General features: G+C 38.2%; 1 protein-coding gene across 1 annotated transcript; it reads left to right on the forward strand.

Moving 5' to 3' along the window:
- Positions 1-1,295: 1,295 nt before the first annotated feature.
- LOC131226253 (uncharacterized) lies at positions 1,296-9,281 on the forward strand. The gene is made up of 3 exons (XM_058222037.1): positions 1,296-1,386; positions 4,522-4,727; positions 8,595-9,281. The coding sequence occupies exons 1-3, from the start codon at positions 1,297-1,299 to the stop codon at positions 9,031-9,033; spliced, it is 735 nt and encodes a 244-aa protein (XP_058078020.1). The 5' UTR covers position 1,296; the 3' UTR covers positions 9,034-9,281.
- The last annotated feature ends 12,290 nt before the right edge of the window (positions 9,282-21,571 follow it).

Consider the following 21,571-nt stretch of genomic DNA (forward strand, 5'->3'; position numbering starts at 1 on the left):
CGTGTTATATCCAAACCGTCCATACATTTGTAGAGCTCGTCATAATGCTTGAACAGAAAAATAAGACAGGTATAAAGATCAAGTGGACCACTTTGCAAAAAGAAGTGGAGGATTGAACGTATACCATTGAAACCCTTTTGTGGGGTCACAGAAGTTTTGGATCAATATGATATTTGTTTTTACTCTTCATCCAACTCTTTATGATCTTATGAACAGATTGGATGGAAAATAAACCTTACGGTGGGCCCTACGATTGTTTTAACGGTGAAAATCATTATCCCGCAGATATTTGTGGTGTGGTCCAGTTGAGATTTGGATATGATTCATTTTTTTTAATGACCTAAATTAATCTCAAAAAATGGATGAACGGTGTGGATATAAAAAATAAATCATTTTGGGGCCCATGTAACTTTGATCTATTTTGAACCGTTCGTACGACTCCGAGATCGAGGAGAGTCAGCGCTTGTCTTCGCACGACGCGCACCACAGCAGCTGTTTCGCTGATGTGTGGTACACCAGCCAATCCGCTTCCGGTTTCCATATCCATAACACCGTACACGTCTGGCCCATGCATCAATGTGTGGAAAGAATCAGGTAATCCAGACCGTTAATCTAACGGACCACACAATTGATGGTTGATGATCAAAGAATCTTCATGATTTTAAGGTACAAATCGTTTAGTGATTGACGTAATTTTCTTCCAATGTAGACCTTATGGGAATTTTCAAGTCATCCTCCATTTTCAACGGCTCCCATCAGATCAACAGTCTGGATCGTCATCACTGGCCCCACGCATACTGAATTCGTAGGCACCTTCACACTGCAAGTCAACAAGGCATTTTTTGGGAGTTATTTGATACTCTGGACTGCGTATAACCTTGATATACACATACTTTAAAATGTTACACGTGGCATAAACTAATTCAAATTAAACCAATAAAGTGTGTTAACCACTGTGATTAAATACAATACAAAACTCAGATTAGTTGAAAAAAAAATAATTCTAAACTCTGATTAGTGAACACTTGACTGTTAAATTAAGACCATTGGATATTTTCATTATTAACCGTCAAATAAATGTCCACCAATCTGATAATCAGGTAATTAAAAAATTGTAATTTTTGGGTCATGGTATATCTAAATTGGCCACATAGTTTGAACGATTTAATTTGAATTAATTATATGAATCATGTACAAATTTTAAGTACCTGCGTATCATCCATTTCACACCGCCAGAGTATCAAAAATTTTATTTTGCTTTATAAGAGGGACAGACAGAGAGAGAGAGAGGAAGCAATGGCGTCAACTTGGATTTTGACGGTGGTGATGGTGTTGGATCTGATGGCGTTGGCTCTCGCAGTTGCAGCCGAGCTGAAGAGGAACACGGTCAGTCTCTTTTCCTTTCTATCTTCACTTACATCTTGTGGGTGGGCCACACAGATTTGCATCATAGACTCGAGTTTTTACAAGTGCTGCATCTTCTTCTGTAATCTGGACCGTTGAGTTTTTGATCTGATCATCATGGTGGGGCCAACATATTGGACGGATTGGATGTCACATGCGCATGAAAGGTTGGAAGTTTTCTGATAGAGGTCTCGGGTTCAAAACCTACTTATTACATTTTCAACAAAAAACGCTTCGCAAGCGACTTGGTTCCGTTTGAGGCTGAGTCAAGCTTACAACTGAGTTAGATGGTGACTCGGATCGAAATCTCACTGAGTTGAGTTGACTCAGCAGAGTTTCGAGTCGAGTCACGGAGTTTAGAACCATGCTATCATTATCTTGGAAATAAACGGCTAAGATGGGAAATACAACGCAAGTTAGATTCATCTCAAAAAAAGGCCCACGATCTGGGATCTTCTAGTTCCCAATCATTTGCATGGCCCACCAATGGCTGGTCATGGGGTCAACGGACAGGATTGATAAATAGTGGACCCCACTTCGACAAGCCAAAATCTCAATACAATTCCTCTCCTGGGAGTAGAGCTGGGCATGGGAAGAATCCACAAACTTGACTTATGGGACTCGTTTAGACCCGACTCATCTGAATTGAGTAGACTTTGTCCAATCCGATCTCAAACCGAGTCAGGTTCAAGTCACCCAATAACTTGACTTGACTCGACCCAAAACCCGACTTGTGTGTGTAGGAATGCACGCACTAGTTCGCACATCATTACATGCGAGCCTTGATGTCAACAGTAGAATATGACGTATAGTTTAGATTACGTGCGAGTTTGAGAGTAGGTTTTTGTCATGCACATGTTGCAAAGAGAGACGCTCTCCTGCTTACGTGCCTCTTAACGCGGGTTTCGCATGGAAGACTTTCGCAAGAAGTTACTGTGCTGGGATGCTACATGGGGCCACCATGATGTTTGTGAGAAATCTAACTTGTTCATCCATTTTGCGAGATCATTTTAGTACATTAGATTAAAACTGGAGTAGATCCAAGACTTTAGTGTGCTGCAGGAGAGGAAACAATGTGGATTCAGTGATTACTGTTGAAACATTCATTCGTCCATAAAAGCTACTTATTCGGCCAAGTTTTTTATAATTTTACTTCAACCCATTAAAAATGACCTTACAAATGGTTTGGATAGCATATAAACATCAACGTGGAGTTTTAGAAGGTTTCAATGGCAGCAAAGTCTTTTCCTAGTTTTCTATTTTGCATGGTCCACTCAAGTTTTGAATCTATCTCATTTTTTGTTGTATGTCCTAAGATGATCTTGCAATACAGATGAACAGGGTAGATTTCTCACAAACATCACAATTGGCCCCAAATAGCATCCTAGCACACTTACTTTGTGGGACAAGCTTCCGCATAAAACCCATTATAAATGGAAATGGAAATGTGTGCCTCAACATAATTAAAATTCTCCAAAATTAGGCATATCAAATATTAGGTGGGCCACACCATAGGAAATTAGACAACGCTAAAAATCTCCGCATCATGTGGTGGCCAGTTGTGATGGTTGGACCAGTCTGATTGCTGACCTTACACGCAGACACCTTGTATATCGAGTTTTTAAACAGTGGTCGAAAATCATCCAACTCCAAAGGATGCACATATATACTCGAAGGAATTTTATTTCTTTATAGTACAAGTGAGTCCCGAAAATGCTCGTATGACTTTCATAGGTAGGAGGGTGTGACTTTCGTTGATGTGGACAGAACGAACCCATGTGGATGAAATTCACCCATCCATCAGACGGCCCACATTGTGTTTGGCCCAATGCCCAAAACTTAGGCTGATTCAACACTACGGTAGACTACACCATGGGAAACAATTGAGATGGAGAGTCCCACAATTAAAATCATCTCAATTGTGTGTGGTCTACCGTGATATAAATATGCCATCCAATCCACTCATTTGATGCGCCACATAAGGATAAATGGATCCTTCGAAAAACAAGACATTTCAATACTCATGTGAACAACACGGCGGAATTTCAAAATTTTAGCAATGATTTTACACTATTACTTATGGTATGGTTATTTAAAGGGTTGTTTGAATTTGAGTAAAGTTATGTCATAACTAAGATACAATGAGATTTGATTAGACAGCAGACTACCATCGACTATATACAACCTCACATAAAACATCTATTAAAGTTGGGTCCTTGCTCTTGCTCGGATGCTAGACGCTTAGGAGTTTCAACACCTGGTCGAGGGTTCGAGTACCCATAGGTGGTGAAATCCCACTACGGCGTGAGTGTGTGTGCGTGTGTTATAACAAAAAAGAAAAGAAGCATCTATTAAAGTTGTTTGGATGAGTACTTGCAATTGAAACTCCTCATAGTCTACCACTGAGGTAAGGAGTCGAACACATCCCCAACCTCACCTGACTTTGATATGCTTCATTTTTGGGCTCATGATCTAGAATGATCAGAAAAAAATGGATGGATGGTGTGGATGTAGAATACATATATCAGAGGGGCCGCACCTAATCCACTTCCCTTACCGAATGCCCAAGAAAATCTCCCTCATTGGATGATACTCTTGCCGAATTATATTAACAACAGCCAATATTACAAGCCACCATAATAAGTGTTTGGATTGTACTATTAATGGATTTTTGAGGAATAGACTGTCCATGAAGGGGCCCATCTGATCAAAGATCCTGATATGGGCAGGCTCCACCCATCAAAGCATTCCTGCTGTGACCATGACCTTACGTGATATCCTTCATCCAACAGTTGATACCATGGTCCACTCCTTAATTGGTATAGGCCGAGCTCATGTTTAGGTGATCCAAGCCATTGATTTGATTAGCCAAGATCAGATAAATCTTTTCTTAATAAGACAAGTATAATACTTTGATGGTTGTCCCACCAATAGACGGTATAAGATAGCTTTCATCGAGGAGTTTTCTTTTCTTCTTTTTTGGGTGTTTGTCCATCCTTGTGGACCCATTGGATGAATGATCAGGATCGTTGAACCAAGATCCTAATACACTACAATATCAACGTGTGGAATGGATCGGATTTGTTAGCCTGATGATGCCATTTTTTTCCTTGATAGGCTACAATCCACGTGGATGCAGGAATGAACTACTTGTACTGTGTGTATGGGTCTGACATTTCGAGCGGCTTTGGGGTGGGAGCTTTTCTAATCCTTATGGCTAGCCAGGTGCTTGTAATGGTGTGGACAAGGTGCTTCTGCTGTGGTAAGGGTGTGTGGGCCCAAGGTGTGAAATCATGGCCCCTTGTGCTCTTCATCACTTGCTGGTATGTGTGGTAGATAGAGATCATTTCACTATCTTTTTGTTAGATATCATTGTTTAAAAACTCGAGAACTTGACTCACTGAGTTGGTTAGACTCACAAACTAGGGTGAGTCAAAATTTGCAAGGAAAAATTTGAAAAATATATAATATTTAAAGATGGGAAATGGTACTTATGATGTGTTTTGGACATCCACACCGTCCATTTGGTGGGTCCTCTCTAGGATATGGGATATGCCAGAAATCAGCTGTATCCAGAGCTCAAGTGGGCTACACCATGTGAAATAGTGTGAAATCATGCGTAAAACCTCTAAAAGCAATTGTTGGGGCCCACTTGAGTTTTGGATATGACTGAAACTTAGTGTGACCCCGCACCCAAGTGGGACGCACACACAATGGATTGGCTGGATGTCTGAACCACATCTTAGTGGGCTCCATAAATGATCATGAAGGTTTCAATCGGTAGATATAAACTCTCAACTGATGCCTATGATGTAGCCCTCCTGAGAGTCCTGGATTGACTTAACTTTTAGGCCCGTGGTCCACCATGGAAGGGTGCATCTAACTGATGGGCTGAATGTCTAATATAAATCATGGTGGGGCTTGCAGAGCTTGAACTCATGGGAAATGATCTCAGGGGAGCTTCCCATAATGTCGAGCTCTGTGAGCCCTACCATGATGTGTGAATAATAATATTTAAACCATTGAAATATTCATCAACTATGATAAAAGCTTTTAACAGTTAGAATTTTTTTTTTTTAAAAAAGAAAGTTAAAAACATTTTATAGAATATTTAAAACATCCTACATGCCGGATATAGCTACAAACAGCTTGAAAAACAATCTGATTAATGAGATCTAAGCCGTAACAATATTCTTAAGCATCCGATGGATCCTTTATTGGTTCATATGATCTCATCCATATCCTAATGCTTGCGCCCAACCACACTCACATATGAGCCATTGAATTAACTTTCTAAGGAGAGCCATAGCATATTATACTAGGAGCTTGGAACTCCTCATGCGTACATTAGTCTGAAAATTAGAAAATTAGTTAAAGCTGGTATATATATGAGTTTACTTGGATCAGGCATGATTGGTCTCCCTTTTTTTTTTTTTTTTTTTTCACAAAAGTATTTTCCACATGATGGGTCTCCCTATTTAAAGACTTTAAGAGATCCTCTAATGCAAGAATCTAAAGGGTCTAAAAATAAGATCTCATATTCATGAAGACTCACAATCCTATGTCGAGAAGAAGGCACCAATTCATTGTTGAGCCCGGTTGTGGAGACGTGCCAATGCCAACCCATCATCGGTCCTCTCGGACATAATAAGCACAAGTTTGTCCTAAATTCCACTTGGTGGTCATAAACCAACAAGAAACTGAGATCCATAAAACATAACTCTCCTTTGCTAATGGTCATTGTGTCCATATCAAGTTTCAAGGACAATGAACGAAACCCTCTCCTTCAACCCATGAATACATAAACGATTAAGGTAAACCATCTCCTCACTAACTTCTTTTTGCCAATGCTATGTATGCCGACGGCATTAGCCTAATCTATACAGGGATGCAGTTAAAGATGTCAATGGAAATGACAAAATTCGGAGGTATCTCCTTAGAGAGATGGGTTTCTCCTCCCACTATTTCTAATACAATCTTTATCGAACATATTGAGAATTGCTATATTTTATTCAACTCTACAATCCTCAGAGTTCTTCGACCGTCACGGTTTTCTAAGGTTAGATTTTAGGATTAGGAATAAGAACTGATTGCTTGGGATACACCCAATAAAGTTGAATTTACAGGAGCTCCTATCTCATTCATCAATCCAAAAGAGATTTGTTGGATCTTCTAGTATCAGTTCAGCACTGGAGGCTGATGATAACATGTCCATCTTTTCCTTCCCTTCCCAGGCTTCTCAAAAGCTGTAAACCCTTCCGGAAAGGCATCCCCACAATGTATATCATTGCATTCATTCAGTGGCTTTCACATGCACTCATAAATGCATGCAATCACGAATGACCATCTCTTTCATTACCAATGATTGCATTTTGCTTCTAAACCAAACTAGGGGTATGGCACCTGCTCGAAGCACGTGAGGAGAGTGGGTGAGAGAGAGAAAAAAGGGAAAGAGAATGAGGAGAAGGGTGTAGCCACTCATAGAGGAAACAAGAAAACGAAAAAAAGAAGAACAGAGGGTTTCAATGGTGAGTGACCTATATATGCTCATTTTTTCAGTTGGTGGCCCACTCCAGCATTAGATCCACCTCATTTAGGGCCAACATCCTAACAAGTCGGCACAACAGATGTATGGTGTGTATGTTACAAGTTTATCATAGTTAGTATTGTAGAGCCTTTGTCACATGGGCTTCCCAACATCACACACAAAGAAGAGAAGAAACGAATGGACTATGAAAGGGAAAAAATGCCCTCGGGTTGAAGTGCTGGATGATGAGAAGACAAAAGGCATTTTAATTTCTTCCCATGACTAATTATAAGGGCAAAAATATCCAAAAGCTACTTGCATTATATAGAGTATAGGTGATTATAATAAAAGATCGAGGCCTACCTAGTTAGGATCATCCCTTGGGTGTAGAGCTGGGCACGGGACGACTCGATTCGCTAGACTCTACAACTCTTTTAGACCCAACTCGACCCGAACTGAGTGAGTGAGTCAATCCAAAACAAGTAGACTGCATTCAATCCGAACTCATACCGAGTCGAGTTTGGGTCACTAGTGACTCGACTCGACTCAAAATCTGACTTGGTACTGACTCGACTTAATTCGAAACCTGACTTGTACATATAAAAGAAATCAAGATTTGATCTTTCAAATTGAGACGCTGTGTAGCTGATGGAGAGGTTACAATTCCGACAAGTGCACCTAGGTTCTGAGTTGTGATTTCAGCCTTAGATACCCACCTAAATCAACCCAACTCGGTACCTATATCCAGGTCGTACTTGGTCCGGATTAGTCCAAGCCAGACCTGCACTCGGATCGGGTCAGGCATGCTGGACTATGTACCGAGTTAGGTCGAGTTCGGGTTTAGTTCAGGTTAGGTCTATTTCAAAACCAGGTCGAGTCGAGTCCACCCTAACTCGGTTCGACTCGACTCGATACCCAGCTCTACTTGGGTGTGACATTCTTAGTAGTAGCCATGATGAGTTTGGCCGACCAAAGGTCTCCCAAGCGTTCATGTGTACCACGTGCACCAAGTTCTCTGGTAAAATTTCAAGTGTAAGGGTGCTCCTCCATGTATACGTACCCTTTGTTGCTAGGGACAGGGTCTAGCACTATAAGCTATGGTGGTACCAAGCATAAGTGGGCCACGTGATGTATTCATGACATCCAACCCATTCATCAGCTGCTTGACTTCAAGTTACCCCCAGTAACCACCCTATCCAAAACTCAAGTGCACCACACCAAAATGGACAAGTTGAGAGTGGTCACCTGTACATTGATTTAAATAAGGGCCCCATGGTGTAGTATTTATGCAATCAAGGCCATTCAGACCCATCATCTTGCCTCAATGGATAAAGGGTCATGCCCAAAATCAAGTTATTTTATAACTCAGGTTGGCCCTGCTGCAAATCAAGGTTAGGTGTTCCCTCCATCTTCTTCCCTATGGTGTGGCCCACTGAGTTTTGAATAAGGCTGATTTTTTTTTTTTTCTAAAAAAAAAAAAATACCTGAATTAACATGATCTCACCCATCTAGTGATTGGGTTGGGGTCCCGAATACATTTATGTGGGCCCCACGTTTTCTTTAAAGTGCACTTCTTGTTGTTACAGCTGAAAGATGGAATTTAACAAACTTACACCATTTGAAAACTGATAATTCCTCACGCCCTTCTCTATTTCTTGCTAAGGGTCGTGTTTCTCACTGCCGAGGCGTTCTTGCTGTTTGGTTCTTTGAGAAATGCCTACCACACCAAGTACAGGACCATTTTTGCACTCGATCCTCCTAACTGCAAGACATTGAGGAAGGGCGTTTTCGGAGCAGCAGCGGTCTTTATCTTCTTCACCATCATACTCACCAAGCTTTACTATGTTTTCTACTCCAAGGCCAATGACATGGGACTTGATTCTGATGAAGTGATAGGCCCATACGAGAAGATTGATTCTGCACCATCCATGCAAGTTTCTGATGAAGTGATGGGCCCATATGAGAAGATTGATTCTGCACCATCCACCCAAGAGAAGATTGATTCTGCACTATCCATGCAAGATTCTGATGAAGTGATGGGCCCATTCAAGAAGATTGATTCTGCACCATCCACCCAAGAGAAGATTAATGCTGCATGTTAGAAGTAATATATGAATTGAACTTCTCAAAGTCCATAGATTCCATGGTTAATTTACTCAATAGTACAACCATGTATATATATGATGTGATTGAAGAGTTTTAGGTGATTTAGAAATCCTAAGTCTTTTTGATGTTTTTAGAAGTCATATAATTAGATGCATGTAAGTATGGAATTTTCATACTTAATTTGAGTTACCCATCTTTTATCTTGTAACTAGTTTTCTATATCAAAACAAGAGTTTGTGATTGATTTATAATTATCTTGGCCATCTTCAGATGAACCTGGATCTGGTCTATTTTCAGGTTACTGATAGACAGGTCAGGATTTTGCAAGTGGGGAGATTTTTGGAGGTATGGTGTATTCACATTGGGGCCCATCAGATCAGTGGCTTGAATTATCCAGTGTTCTAAGAACACTGTAAAGGTGAAGGTGCTCCTTGATCTAGGCCATTCTAATAATGACCACCTTACCTGAGAACCTGGGATGATCCTAACCATTGAAAAACACTACCTGCAAAATTCAAGTAATTGGACGGTCCATGACTTATATTTACTAAATTACATGTTTGGACCATCCGATCAATGTAGTTCTTTCAGGGTGACCCATCAAAGAGGTGTTCATTCTAGTGTATGGTCTGGATCAATAGATACATCCACTAGTAACAATGGGTGATGGGTTACACACTTCACTCACACTAAACATAATTAAACAGCCATTGACTGTTAATGTGCCATTTTGTAACATCTGATCAATGTCTAATCTCAGGGCCAATCAGTGAATCCATTGAAAATGAACTTCACTGAAAATGAACGGTTTCTCCGGCGTGATACCGGCGAGCATTGCGGCCGCCACCAGCATCCCATCTCAAAATGCAAGGTAATCCACTAATTATAATTACCGCTCTTGATCTATCTCAAAATGCAGCTTCAGCTCCTATTGAAAGCATACCAACGGCTGGATTTGGGTTCAGGATTATGGTCCACTCAGGTGCCCGATCGATATGCATGAAATTTCATCAAAATGAGCTTTCCCCATTTTATCATCGGTTCAGATTTTCCAACACAGTACATGTGAACACGTGTCCGGGAGAGGGTCAATCACCACCTTGAAAATCTCATTTTTTTTAAAAGCAAAAAAGGGTACATGAGCTTTCTTTAGATATGCCGTGACTTGGCCCATTTCACAATAAATGAAATGCGAATGGTATCCAAACACACCCTTATATTAGATTCTAGAGAAAACACTGTTGTTTGGAGTATTTTAAAATCATGTGCTCAAGGAAATCACACAAAAGTGCAGTTTGGGGTTGGGTGGGCTCGGCCCAAAACATAGAAGTCATTTCTGAGATGAGTTTTGTTGCAGAAAAACACCCACACACTGTCAATAGAAGCAAAACAAAATCACAAAAGAAAAAAAAAAAAAAAAGCAAACCAAGACCCAAAATCTAAAGAGAATAAGAAGAGATAAAGAGCTAAATTCTATAATAGCATATAGACATTGGGCTTGAACCGAGCATTGTATTGTTTCTCCATTCCATGAAGCAATAGTTAGAAACTCAAAAGCTCAATCATGGCCCAAGTAAAACTGATGAACATTAACACATGGAATTTTTGATCAGGCAGTTGTAGGGACCATATTAATGAAAGGGAGTTATAGTGTACAATATCTCTATGTTTAAGCACAGTTCTAAAACTCACTGACTTGAATCTGAGTAGTGACATCCTCTACCAGTAGCCTGCCTCATACTTTTCTAATATTAGATTGTTTATCTTATAAAACTTAACTATTTTAAATATTCTTTATAATTAAAATTTTAACTATCGAGGATATTATCAATAATATTGGTGATATTGATGATACTTATAACACAAAACTCTTTAAAAATTTCAGATATAGGCCAAATAGCACCAACATATCACTATGTATGTGCAATGAAGAAAACATGCGTAAATCTATGAAAATTAAAAAATTTTCAAAAATAGATTTTTTATTTTTTTTTATTTTATCTAGTTAGGGAGTGGATTTCGATCATTCCTCTACCATTTTTATGATCAAATCCTTCGCTTTGAGAGAAAATTTGAGAAATCGAGAAAATAGGCATAAATATGAAAAAAATTAGAAAAAAATAAAAATAAAATTTTGCTTTTTAACTTTTTTATGGGGATCTGGTTGAGGAGTGAATCTCAACCACACCTCTTCTATTTTTGAAAATTTAAAATTTGAAAAGTGCAAAAAGAAAATTCTATTTTATTTTAAAAAATAATGACACTGTTTCGTGCAAAATTATCATTATTATTTTTTTCTTTTTATAGATGGATGTTGAAGAGTGATTCATTTTTTCAGTTAAACAAAAAATTTAAATATTATTTTTAGAGTTTTCAAAATTATGAAAATTAACAATGGTTTAGTTATAAAAATAATTATCTTCATAATTATGTATTGATGTATGGATGTGTGCATTAATGAATGGACGAATAGATGTATTATGTATGTATGGATGAATCATGGATGCATGTTTGTATGCATGGATGGATAAAATAGTGGATGCAATGATGGATGAATGTATGGATGGATGGATTGACATTTATGGTTGTATGTATGTATGCATGTATGAATGGATGGATGGTTGTTTGTATGCATGGGTAGATGTATGCATTAATGTATGTATGAATGGATGGATGTAACAGTGTAGATCTGGATAGATGAATGGATAGACATATATGAATGTATGTATGTATGTACACATGCATGCATGCATGTATCGGTAAGAGGAAATCCAAGTGAAAGGGGCGGAGGTGGGATATGTAGAAACCACTAGGGGCGAGTTATATCTGCTTTCTATAATTCTTATGATAGCATGACCAATACGTCCGGTGGAAATTCAGGCTCTTATAGATGGGTTGAAGTATTGTGAGAGTCTGGGGTTCAAATAACATCGTGGTGGAAACAAACTCTAGAGTTATAGCAGAAATAGTTGAAAACAACCTAGCTGGGCTCCTGGAACATTTGGTACCATTTACAAGCCATTCAGCCCCTTCGACTGTAAGTAGCCTTTAGGATATATTCTACATTTTGCATGAAGCTAATACAGTTGCGAATATGTTGGCTAAGATGGGGAGTGGTGGGTGGCCCAATTGCAGATATTTGAGTATATCTGATTTGCCCAACCAAATCATGGACTTAATCATACTAGATAATGCAAGTTTGGGAGCTATTAGAAAGGGCTAAAATAGTTTGAGGTATATATATGTATTAATGGATGAATGGGTGGATTTATTAATGTATATATGTATAGATAGATGGATAGACATATGTGGATGTATGCATGCATGCATAAATGAATGCATGATTTTTTTGTTGATTTAGAACAAGTTTAAGTGATTATTGTATTTCTAATGATATTATTGGTATGAAATGAACTAATTTTAATTACTATCACACTAATTTTTTATTATGACAATACATCCTTCTTACTCCATATTAAATGAAAACTTATCATGTATGCAATTTTTAATTCATATATCTGTAAGGAAAAAAAACAAAAAAAAAAAAAGAGTGCATTTTATTGTCTTCTGAAGTTTTATTGAAAATCCTACCATTTTTTCTTATGTTTTCCAATGATATATTTCCAGGTATTAGTTATATTATTGGCAATATTATTATATGTTTCTATAACCTTAGCCAAAGCCAACAATAATCCTAACGAAACCGATACTACGAACGCTGTTTATAATTATTAAGTATAAACTTGAGTCAGGTCAATTCTTTGAGCTGACTCGATCCGAAGGAACATGAATTTGAGTCAAGTTTCCAGGTTTTTAAACTATAGTTTTGAGTGAAATAAAGGCCTGCAAAGGGTGTAGGAGTTGGGTGTAACACCAAGTAGTAAATATTCATGATTAATTGTCTCATACTTATAAAAAATCGAAAGAACTTGACTCATCTGTGTTGATTAGACTTGACTAGATTTTACTAAGACTCAGAGAAAAACTCGATCAAATCCCAACTCAGTAAAAACATAACTTGAAAAAACTCAGCAAAACTCAAGAAAGAAGCAAAAAAAACTCCACAAGACATGATTTATATGTTATTTATAATTTTAAAATATATGATAGTCTAAAACTCAAACTGCGAGTTTCAAAGAACTCCACTCAAATTCTTGAGTTTTATTATTATTATTATTATTATTTAACTCAGCACCATCTATTTGTTGGCCACCACTTACAAGTCAAGAGACATAGGATCATCTATTCACCCTTATTTTTGGGTATGGCCCATCTACAGTAATAGGGCAGGTGTTTTGGGTGGTTTGGATTAGAGTTTTGTAGTACATGCATGGCACGTGCACAGTGTCTACAAGCTTGCATGCCAAACTGCCAGAGTGTCATGATAATCATCAACCCAAAACATTGGAGATATGGATATGCGACCGCCCAAGTGGGGCCCACCCAGTGCTTGCATCACAAGCATAGATATTTGATTTAAGAAGTGGGGGGCAATAACTATTGATTGTTTCAGGAGTGGAGGGTGCTTGTTTATTTATTTCATTATTGTATTGATGATATTAATGGGAATTGTAGAGTCCAACCGGTTGTACTATAAGTAACGGTCCACCTAATGGATAATTTCTAAAATTTCATGTTTGTGCAAAATCTAATCCATTCAATAGGTTGGCCCCATCATGGGGATCAAATTTTGTAAATATCATGACATTAGATCATTGAGTGGACCACTCTGGTTTTTTCTATTTATCAATGGATAGAATTTTTTTGTATGGTGTGGCCCATCTGATTAATGGATGGGATTAATGTTTTTTCAGATGATCCTCATCATGAGCCAACCTATTGGCAAGGTTGGATTTCACATCCACATAATATGCTGGAAGTTATTGGCTGGATGAACTGTAATCCTTTGTTATTATTTCAGATGCACAATGTGCTGGTTTGACTATTTTGCAATGTGGATGACTATGAATATTTCAACCCATACCATGCTTTGTCATTATTCTCTTTTCTTTCCTCTCCACTGTAAACATGACATGGTGGCCTACCAATTCAAACCGTCCATCTATGCTCCCCTAAAGTGGATGGCAGATGGATCAAAACATACATATATAGATCGGATGATACCAACCGTCTGATCAGTGGTCTTTGGAAAATGGAAAACGGTTGATGATTATCCTGAAATTGTGGGAAAAAAAACAACATGATGTATACGGATTTGAGTCTTTATTTATTTATTTATTTTTGAAAAATCAGCCATCCATGACATGACCCACTAGAAAGACGGTCCTGATTGATACATGGTCCCGCTGCATATACTTTTTAGAGATTGGCTATACCATATTTGGGTTGTACACGTAAGGAGTACCGCATCATCTCCCTTCGGAGAAACCTATGATGGATTGGCCCATCCAAACAGCCCACTCCTTCGTGCTGATGGCTTTTGTGAGGCTAACTAATCTACATAAATAAACATTAGCTTTGCTAAGTCCACTCGCATGTACAAGTAAGCTAATGAACCCGCCACACATACGCCACCACGGCCAAAAAAATGCAATATCCAAGCCATCCATCAGAAGAGTACCACTATGTAGATTACCCATGCCAAAAATCATGCTGGTCCACTAATCAAGTGTCCCACAATTAATTAAACAAATCTAAGCTTTCAAACCAATTAGCTTACTTCTAATATAAGCACACCTACTACATATCCTACCTTTATATCTGGGCAGTGAAATTTGAGGTCCACCTGATAGATGGCTTGGATATTTCACTTCTCTCCCACACTGTCATATGTGGTGGTGGTTGCATTAGCTAAGTTGTAAATGAGTACGACCGTAGCAAAGCTCAAATTAAAAAAATATAGTGATAGAGAGAGCCTATGATATTTACATAGGTTTTGAGTTTGGGTTTGATATTGAAACTTTAGGTATAGAAAATGTAATAAGAAAATCCAAATTCATTAGGATAGGGTTTGGACCTTAGTATGTGATCATGGCGCCGAAAGTGTGCACTCCATCTACGTGCACACTTACAATATATTAATTCAAATATATCTAATGTTCGACGTGTTAGATCGCTAATGTACAGTCCAACCAGCAGATAATTATCATGTTGTTATGTGTTTGGGACATCTTGGCTGTCCAAAAGGTTGTCTCAATGGTAAAGATTACCTTTCGTAAAAATTAGCATGATCCAATCATCAGGTGGGACACCTTAGTTTGTTATTTGTCAGCGGCTTCCATTATTTCCTGTGGTGTGGCCCACCTGACTAGTGGGTTTGGCTGATTTTTGTACAAGTTGATTTTCATGGTGGGTCGAACCTATAAGTTATCTGTTGGTTGGACCATAACTCATTGACCTATGGATAAAAAGAATCCAATTATATTGTATTGAGTTATTCGCTCTCTTACATAATTATTTTGTATTGTGTAAGTTAGTGATCAAGCATTATTTAGTATCTGTATTTGTGGTATACATGTATTAGATGTGTGGACTGCTAGCTCATCCATGGACTGCAATGTAGATGGGGTGTACCGTGAAAATCACAAGGATCTGGTTATCCTAGCTACTGCTGCTTCGGGTAATCTTGAAGAACAATGATGGGTGGTTGGAAAACTTTGATCAATGGTCCATAATGAATGAAAGAAATCTTCCAATTATGGCTATGATTATTTGGCTGTTGCTTTTGGGTATATGGCCCATACAAAGAAAGGGAAAATAGATAAATATCTTGGATCTTATGCATGTGACTACTCCAAAATTAGCATTTAAATACTAGCTATTATCTGCGTACACCACTAGTGGATATGACATGTACAACACTTGTGAAGAGGTAATGGGTTGCGAGGATGGGTACAAATGAGAAGTGAATTGCCTGTAACAAAGGGTTTTAGGGAAATCTTGTGCTCTTTGATATGGCTAAATGAAAAGAATTAAGTACGTCTATTAAACGTGGATCATGGTAAAATTATTAGTTCATAATTTATTTATTTATATATATACTTTTATAAACACATTACATCTAACAAGCATATATAACACTTTTTTTTTTTATCAGACTATATTAAAAATTATAAGAATCCTTTGCAACTTCGATTGCTTGTAAGCAATCCTTGTTAAAATCATGAAAATAGAAGACATTTGATACTCTAGATCATGAAACTTGATGCGCATGCATATAGAACTTCTATAGTTCACATATACCACTAAATTTAGCTACCAAAGTTGGCAAATCCAATGTGAATGGGCCATCATCCAAAAATCATTGTCTCAGCCAAATTGTATAAGCTAGGTTAGTAGGTAAATGTTAGGTCAACTCAGTCCGTATGATATTTCTCATTGAGCCGTCCTTAAAAGTCCAGCGATAAGCTAATTAAATAATCTATTTTGGTTTATAAATTATCAATAAATATTACAATAGTTTAATTTGACTTACTTGTATCCTAACTCTACAATTTCTTCTGAGCTGTGTATCAACCGTCAAGATCAGCATCAAAGTACCCTCTACCTTAAAATAGAAAGCATGGTTTGACCTCTAAATTACCTAAATTCTTATATATTTAGTTTAAAACTCTTCTCATATCCTTAAATAATATATAGTTTTAAAATCCATAGTACTATTTCTGTAAATAATTTTGCCTCTATATAAGCTTCTTTCCTCCTCTCATCATATTTAGTAGAGTATGAAGCATAACCATAAGCAAATCGGAGTTCTATTTTTCGGCGGGTGGCTTTTCCCATATCAAACTTGATGGTCCATTTATTCAGTGGGCCCTACTACATATTCATCATGGACCTAGACTATTTTAATTGGGGAATTCTCACCGCCTGCCGAGAGGACTACAAAGGAATATTCACCCTGTTGAGAAAGGTCACTTTCACTTTAGTTGTTTGTTTGCATACCACCAATTAGTTTAAACTATAGAGTTGTCATGATTTCCCCAATGTGGTCCATCTATAGTGGGGTCCACTGAATTGTGACATACACAACAACATCTGTATGAGTTGCATTATAATAACTAATATATATGCAAATTATTGTCCCTAACTACAGCCCTCATTGGTCGCTAACATATTTTAAAAATACGAAAATATGACTCCAAAGTCTACTCATGTGAGTTTAAAAATCTGGTGAGTTTGTTAGAAACTTATGTTAGTTTTCTTTAAGGGTTAATTTGAAATCACGGATGTTGATGTAGGAATCTAGTTAGCTCTCCCTGGCTCAGGAACCTGTACAAAGAACAAACAAAGAAGACCCTGGCTTGTGCCGGGGACCCTCCGATGCTTAAGTTAGGAATCTGAGTCTAGTTGAGTGTCGAGGGTTTAAGGCTAGAGATTGTGTGTACCTTTCATCTTTGGGGATGTTCTTATTTATAAGTAGGGAGAGGCGGTGGCGTAGAAGGTGTTTGTCTCTGTTTTGGCGGGGACAGAATCCTAATAGGATTCTGAGTTCATGCGCGACGGATCCTTTTAGATTTTCAGCTAGGATATCAAGGTGAATTACGTCGGAGATGGTTCCCATGATCTTCGGCATGGATCACGCGCCGACTAGATGTTGGTTAGGTCAGGCTTGGCCGACCTGGGGTACTCTGGCCTAGTTCTCTTGAGGTCGCATCGTTATCGGGGGTGGCGAGCTTGGTCGCCCCGAGGTGAGTGATCTCTTTCAGATGGTCCCCTGGTTTGCTGAGGTCGGGCTCAACATATTTGCTGAGGTTGGGCTTAGCTTAACATTGGGGTCGGGCTCGACCCATCTGTTGAGGTCGGGCTCAGCTTAACGTTTGGGGTCGGGCTTGACCTAATGCTGAGAGGTTGAGCTTTCTTCTTGGTTGGCTGAGAGGTGAGTGTTGGATTGCTAGGTCACACCTGTTGCTGTTAGAGTACTTGACCTGGCCTGCCGACAGTAGGTGGTATATTTTTCCCATAACAACGGATTTCAGGTAAAAAGATAAGAAAATGAAATAATGATTTTCTTCGTCATAGAATGATAACCAATTTTAAAAATTAAATTCTGTTTAATTTGAAAAAAAATGTAAAATCTTATATTTATTAGACAATTGTTATTTTTTCTTGCGATAAAAAATATATAAAAAAATTATTAATTATTATAAAGAATCCACTTTTATTTACAAATCAAATGGTAGAAAAAAGTTTAATCAAGAGATGTTATCATCTTTTCATATGCAATCCATGATTTAAAAGCAGCTGTTAGGGTTTTTATACTAGGCTTTTCTTATGACTTCAAAATTACTTTAACCTTCTTATAAAATATATAACTATATATGATTATCTTCCTTAATGTCATGTTACTTTCACCTACTTCAAGTACACGCAAAGCCCATTTGCCGTTCAAATTTCTAAAAGATATCTCTCTCTCTCACCAATCACATGCCACGCCACTCGCAAATGGTTAGCTTGCATGAACATTCTGACCCACATGTGTAACATCTAATCTATTCATCAAGTGGACCCCACTAGTGTAAATTTCCTTGAACCCAAAATTAAGTTCTTCCAATTAAGGCCTACCACATGTTATGAAAGAAATGGATGGTTAAAAACTATCCAATCGTCTGGTTGGATGTAAACGTGTCGATGCATGGCATACCTGATGATTGGGTCAGCTTGATCTCATAGCTAGATCATCTCGACCATGGGATTCACCACGGGGTACATTTGTGCAACATTCACACGTGTTTCATGCATTGAGTGTGCTTGTAATATAATCTGAAGGTTGATGGATGCTCAAATGTGAGAGTTTTAGATGGGTGTCTATATGATTGGTATACATGTCATGGGGAGCAAAATAGCCTTTTCCTCCCTTTCACTGCCGAACACATGTAATTTGTAGGTGAGATCTGAACCGTTCACTTAGTGGGGTTAGAAAGGGAGTGTATTTCATAGATGAAAAATCATATTTCTTGAATGATCAGAAGCCTTTAATTTATGACATAAAAATGAACACTAAAAGATGAGAATTGGATGATACAGTGGGAAAAGTTCAATTTTTAGATGGCTTTTAATGCAATTTTTGGTTATGGGTAATAAGTAGTAGATTTTTGGGTTTGGACGGTTGGAATGGATCATAGTTCATACTTGCCATGAATTGTGGTACTTCACATGGAGGCATGGAAATTCAGTGTCACTGCTGACATGGCATCTTCACAGAAGAGAATGCACACCACGTAACAAGGACCATGTAAGGCATGGTTACCTCCTCCCGGAATCTGGTTGCCTTCCACATCATGTGGAACAAAATTCCCGCACTCAAAACCTAGGTGGGGCCCACCATAATGTTTGTGGGAAGCCATTCCCACAGCTCATTAGGTGGGGCCCGCTATAATGTTTTTGGGAAACCATCCCCAAAGCTCATTTTAGGACATGAGCCCAAAATTAGGCAAATCTAGAACTCAAGTGGACCACCTGGCAGGAAAAAGTGAGGATTGAACAATAAATATTCATGGGCCACCAAAAGTTTTGGATCATGCTAATAATTTTGTGTTTTCAAGTCATCCAGTAGGAATGGACTTATGTACAGTTGTGATGGCATATAAACAGCATGGTGGAATCCAAGGAGTTTTCAACTATAGTCATTTTCCTACCCACTTTTTCCTCCTTGTAGCTTACTTAAAGTTTTTTATCTAATTCATTTTTTGGGCTCATGCCCTAACATGAGCTAGCAAAACAGATGGACTGAGTGAATTTCTCACAAATATCATGGTAGGTCCCACTTAGCTTTGGAGGGCAGGAACCTTTAGTGTCGCACGCAATCCACCTCCCATCCTTCCAGGGTGCAGGTGCTGGCTAGAGATATGTCATTTTCATCAACCGGCATACATTGTACATGCCCTGAACAAAAAATAGTGACGGCCCATTATCAAACATTTTGAGAAAAGTGAATGGTTAGGATAAAATTCCAATGGCACAAATTCAATGTATCTTATGACTCACATGATGAGTGTGCTCCCATGTTTTTAATGCATGATGTGTTCACATTGCCCACTCCTTAATAAATGGTCTAGATCTCTTACATGTGTGCCACCTAACTTGAAAGTAACCATGTAGCGCCCACATTCCATCAAGATCCATGTAAGGGAAGGAGAAGAAGCGATATAAAACGAGGGAGTTTGAGGCAAGGTAATTGGGAGATTTCCTTTGTCTAGATATACCTTGAGAGAGCATTAGGAATTAGGTATCTTTAAGTAAAAAAGTTACTACTTATGCCTCAAGTAACTTAATTATCTTGATTTCTACTTTTTACACATAAGTGTTTAAATAACTTTAAGTAAAAAAGTTACTTATAATTAATCTTAAACCAAACTTACTTATCTCAAATAGGTTGCTTATCTATTGCTCTAGGTAGAAAAAGCAACTTATTTAGTGGTATGCAAACGGGCCATAAAGCTATAAAGAGGTGAAAGTAATATTAAGCGAAGATTACATTCTAATAGTACTTATATGGGAAATGGTACTATGAGGTCGACCTCATGGCAAGTTCCCATGAGGTCGAGCTATGTGGGCCCCCACCCTGATGTGTGTCGAACATCTACCCCATAAGTTAAATGCACCATTCCATGTGGGACTCAAGCTTATAAATCAAGTCAATTAAATGCACCATTCCATGTGGGACTTAGGCTTATAAATCAAGTCAATCCATGACTTGTGTGGGCCACAACACATGCCAAAGCTGAGAGGGGCTACCCTCCCATTAAAACATCATAATCATTTGTTGGGCCCATCGAGATGTGGTTCACAAATCCAGCCCATCAATTATGTGTGTCGCACTTGTATGAGGGGTCAAACCAAGTTCCAGAGGCATCCAAATTTCAAGTGGGCCCCACCAAGTTATTTTATATGTTTTAGGCACATCTTCACATGATTTTAGATGATATGGCCCATCTGAGTTCCGTATACGGCTGACTTTTGAGATATCCCATAATTTAAAAGAGACCCATCAAATGTATGGTGTTGATGTTCGACACACATCACGGTAGGGCCCACACAACTTGACCTCATGGAAAGTTCCCATGAGGTCAACCGCATGGAACCATTTCCCTACTTATATTTATATTATAATTATGTTATCCATATATTATTTATTTAATCATATCATAAAATTTTATAAGACTTTCTTTTATATATACATACACACACACCCACACACACACTTAGCTAAAGAGTTAATAAAAAAATTTATTTAAATAATTAAAGTATCCATTTTAATAAACCCAACTTTCTTTTCGATATGACCCTTCACTCGCCAACCTGCAGACCAGTCTCATTGGGCATGATTGCTATTATCTAAGCATGCGCAGGACAATTTGCATCAGATCCACCCCGTCCATTAGGTGTGTCACCATATTTCCACCATCGATCCTAAAGATCAGTCTAATCTAAGTCTTGGGTACGCTACACTGTAAGAACAGCATATGACATCATTCCTAAAATCTTTAAATTTACATCATATGGCCCACGTTAATGTGTTCTAATTTTCCCAGATTTCATTCACCCGGGTAAGGAGCATGGGATGAATAGATTGGA

This window comes from Magnolia sinica, chromosome 14 (assembly GCF_029962835.1).
Source record: "Magnolia sinica isolate HGM2019 chromosome 14, MsV1, whole genome shotgun sequence".
NCBI lineage: Eukaryota > Viridiplantae > Streptophyta > Magnoliopsida > Magnoliales > Magnoliaceae > Magnolia > Magnolia sinica.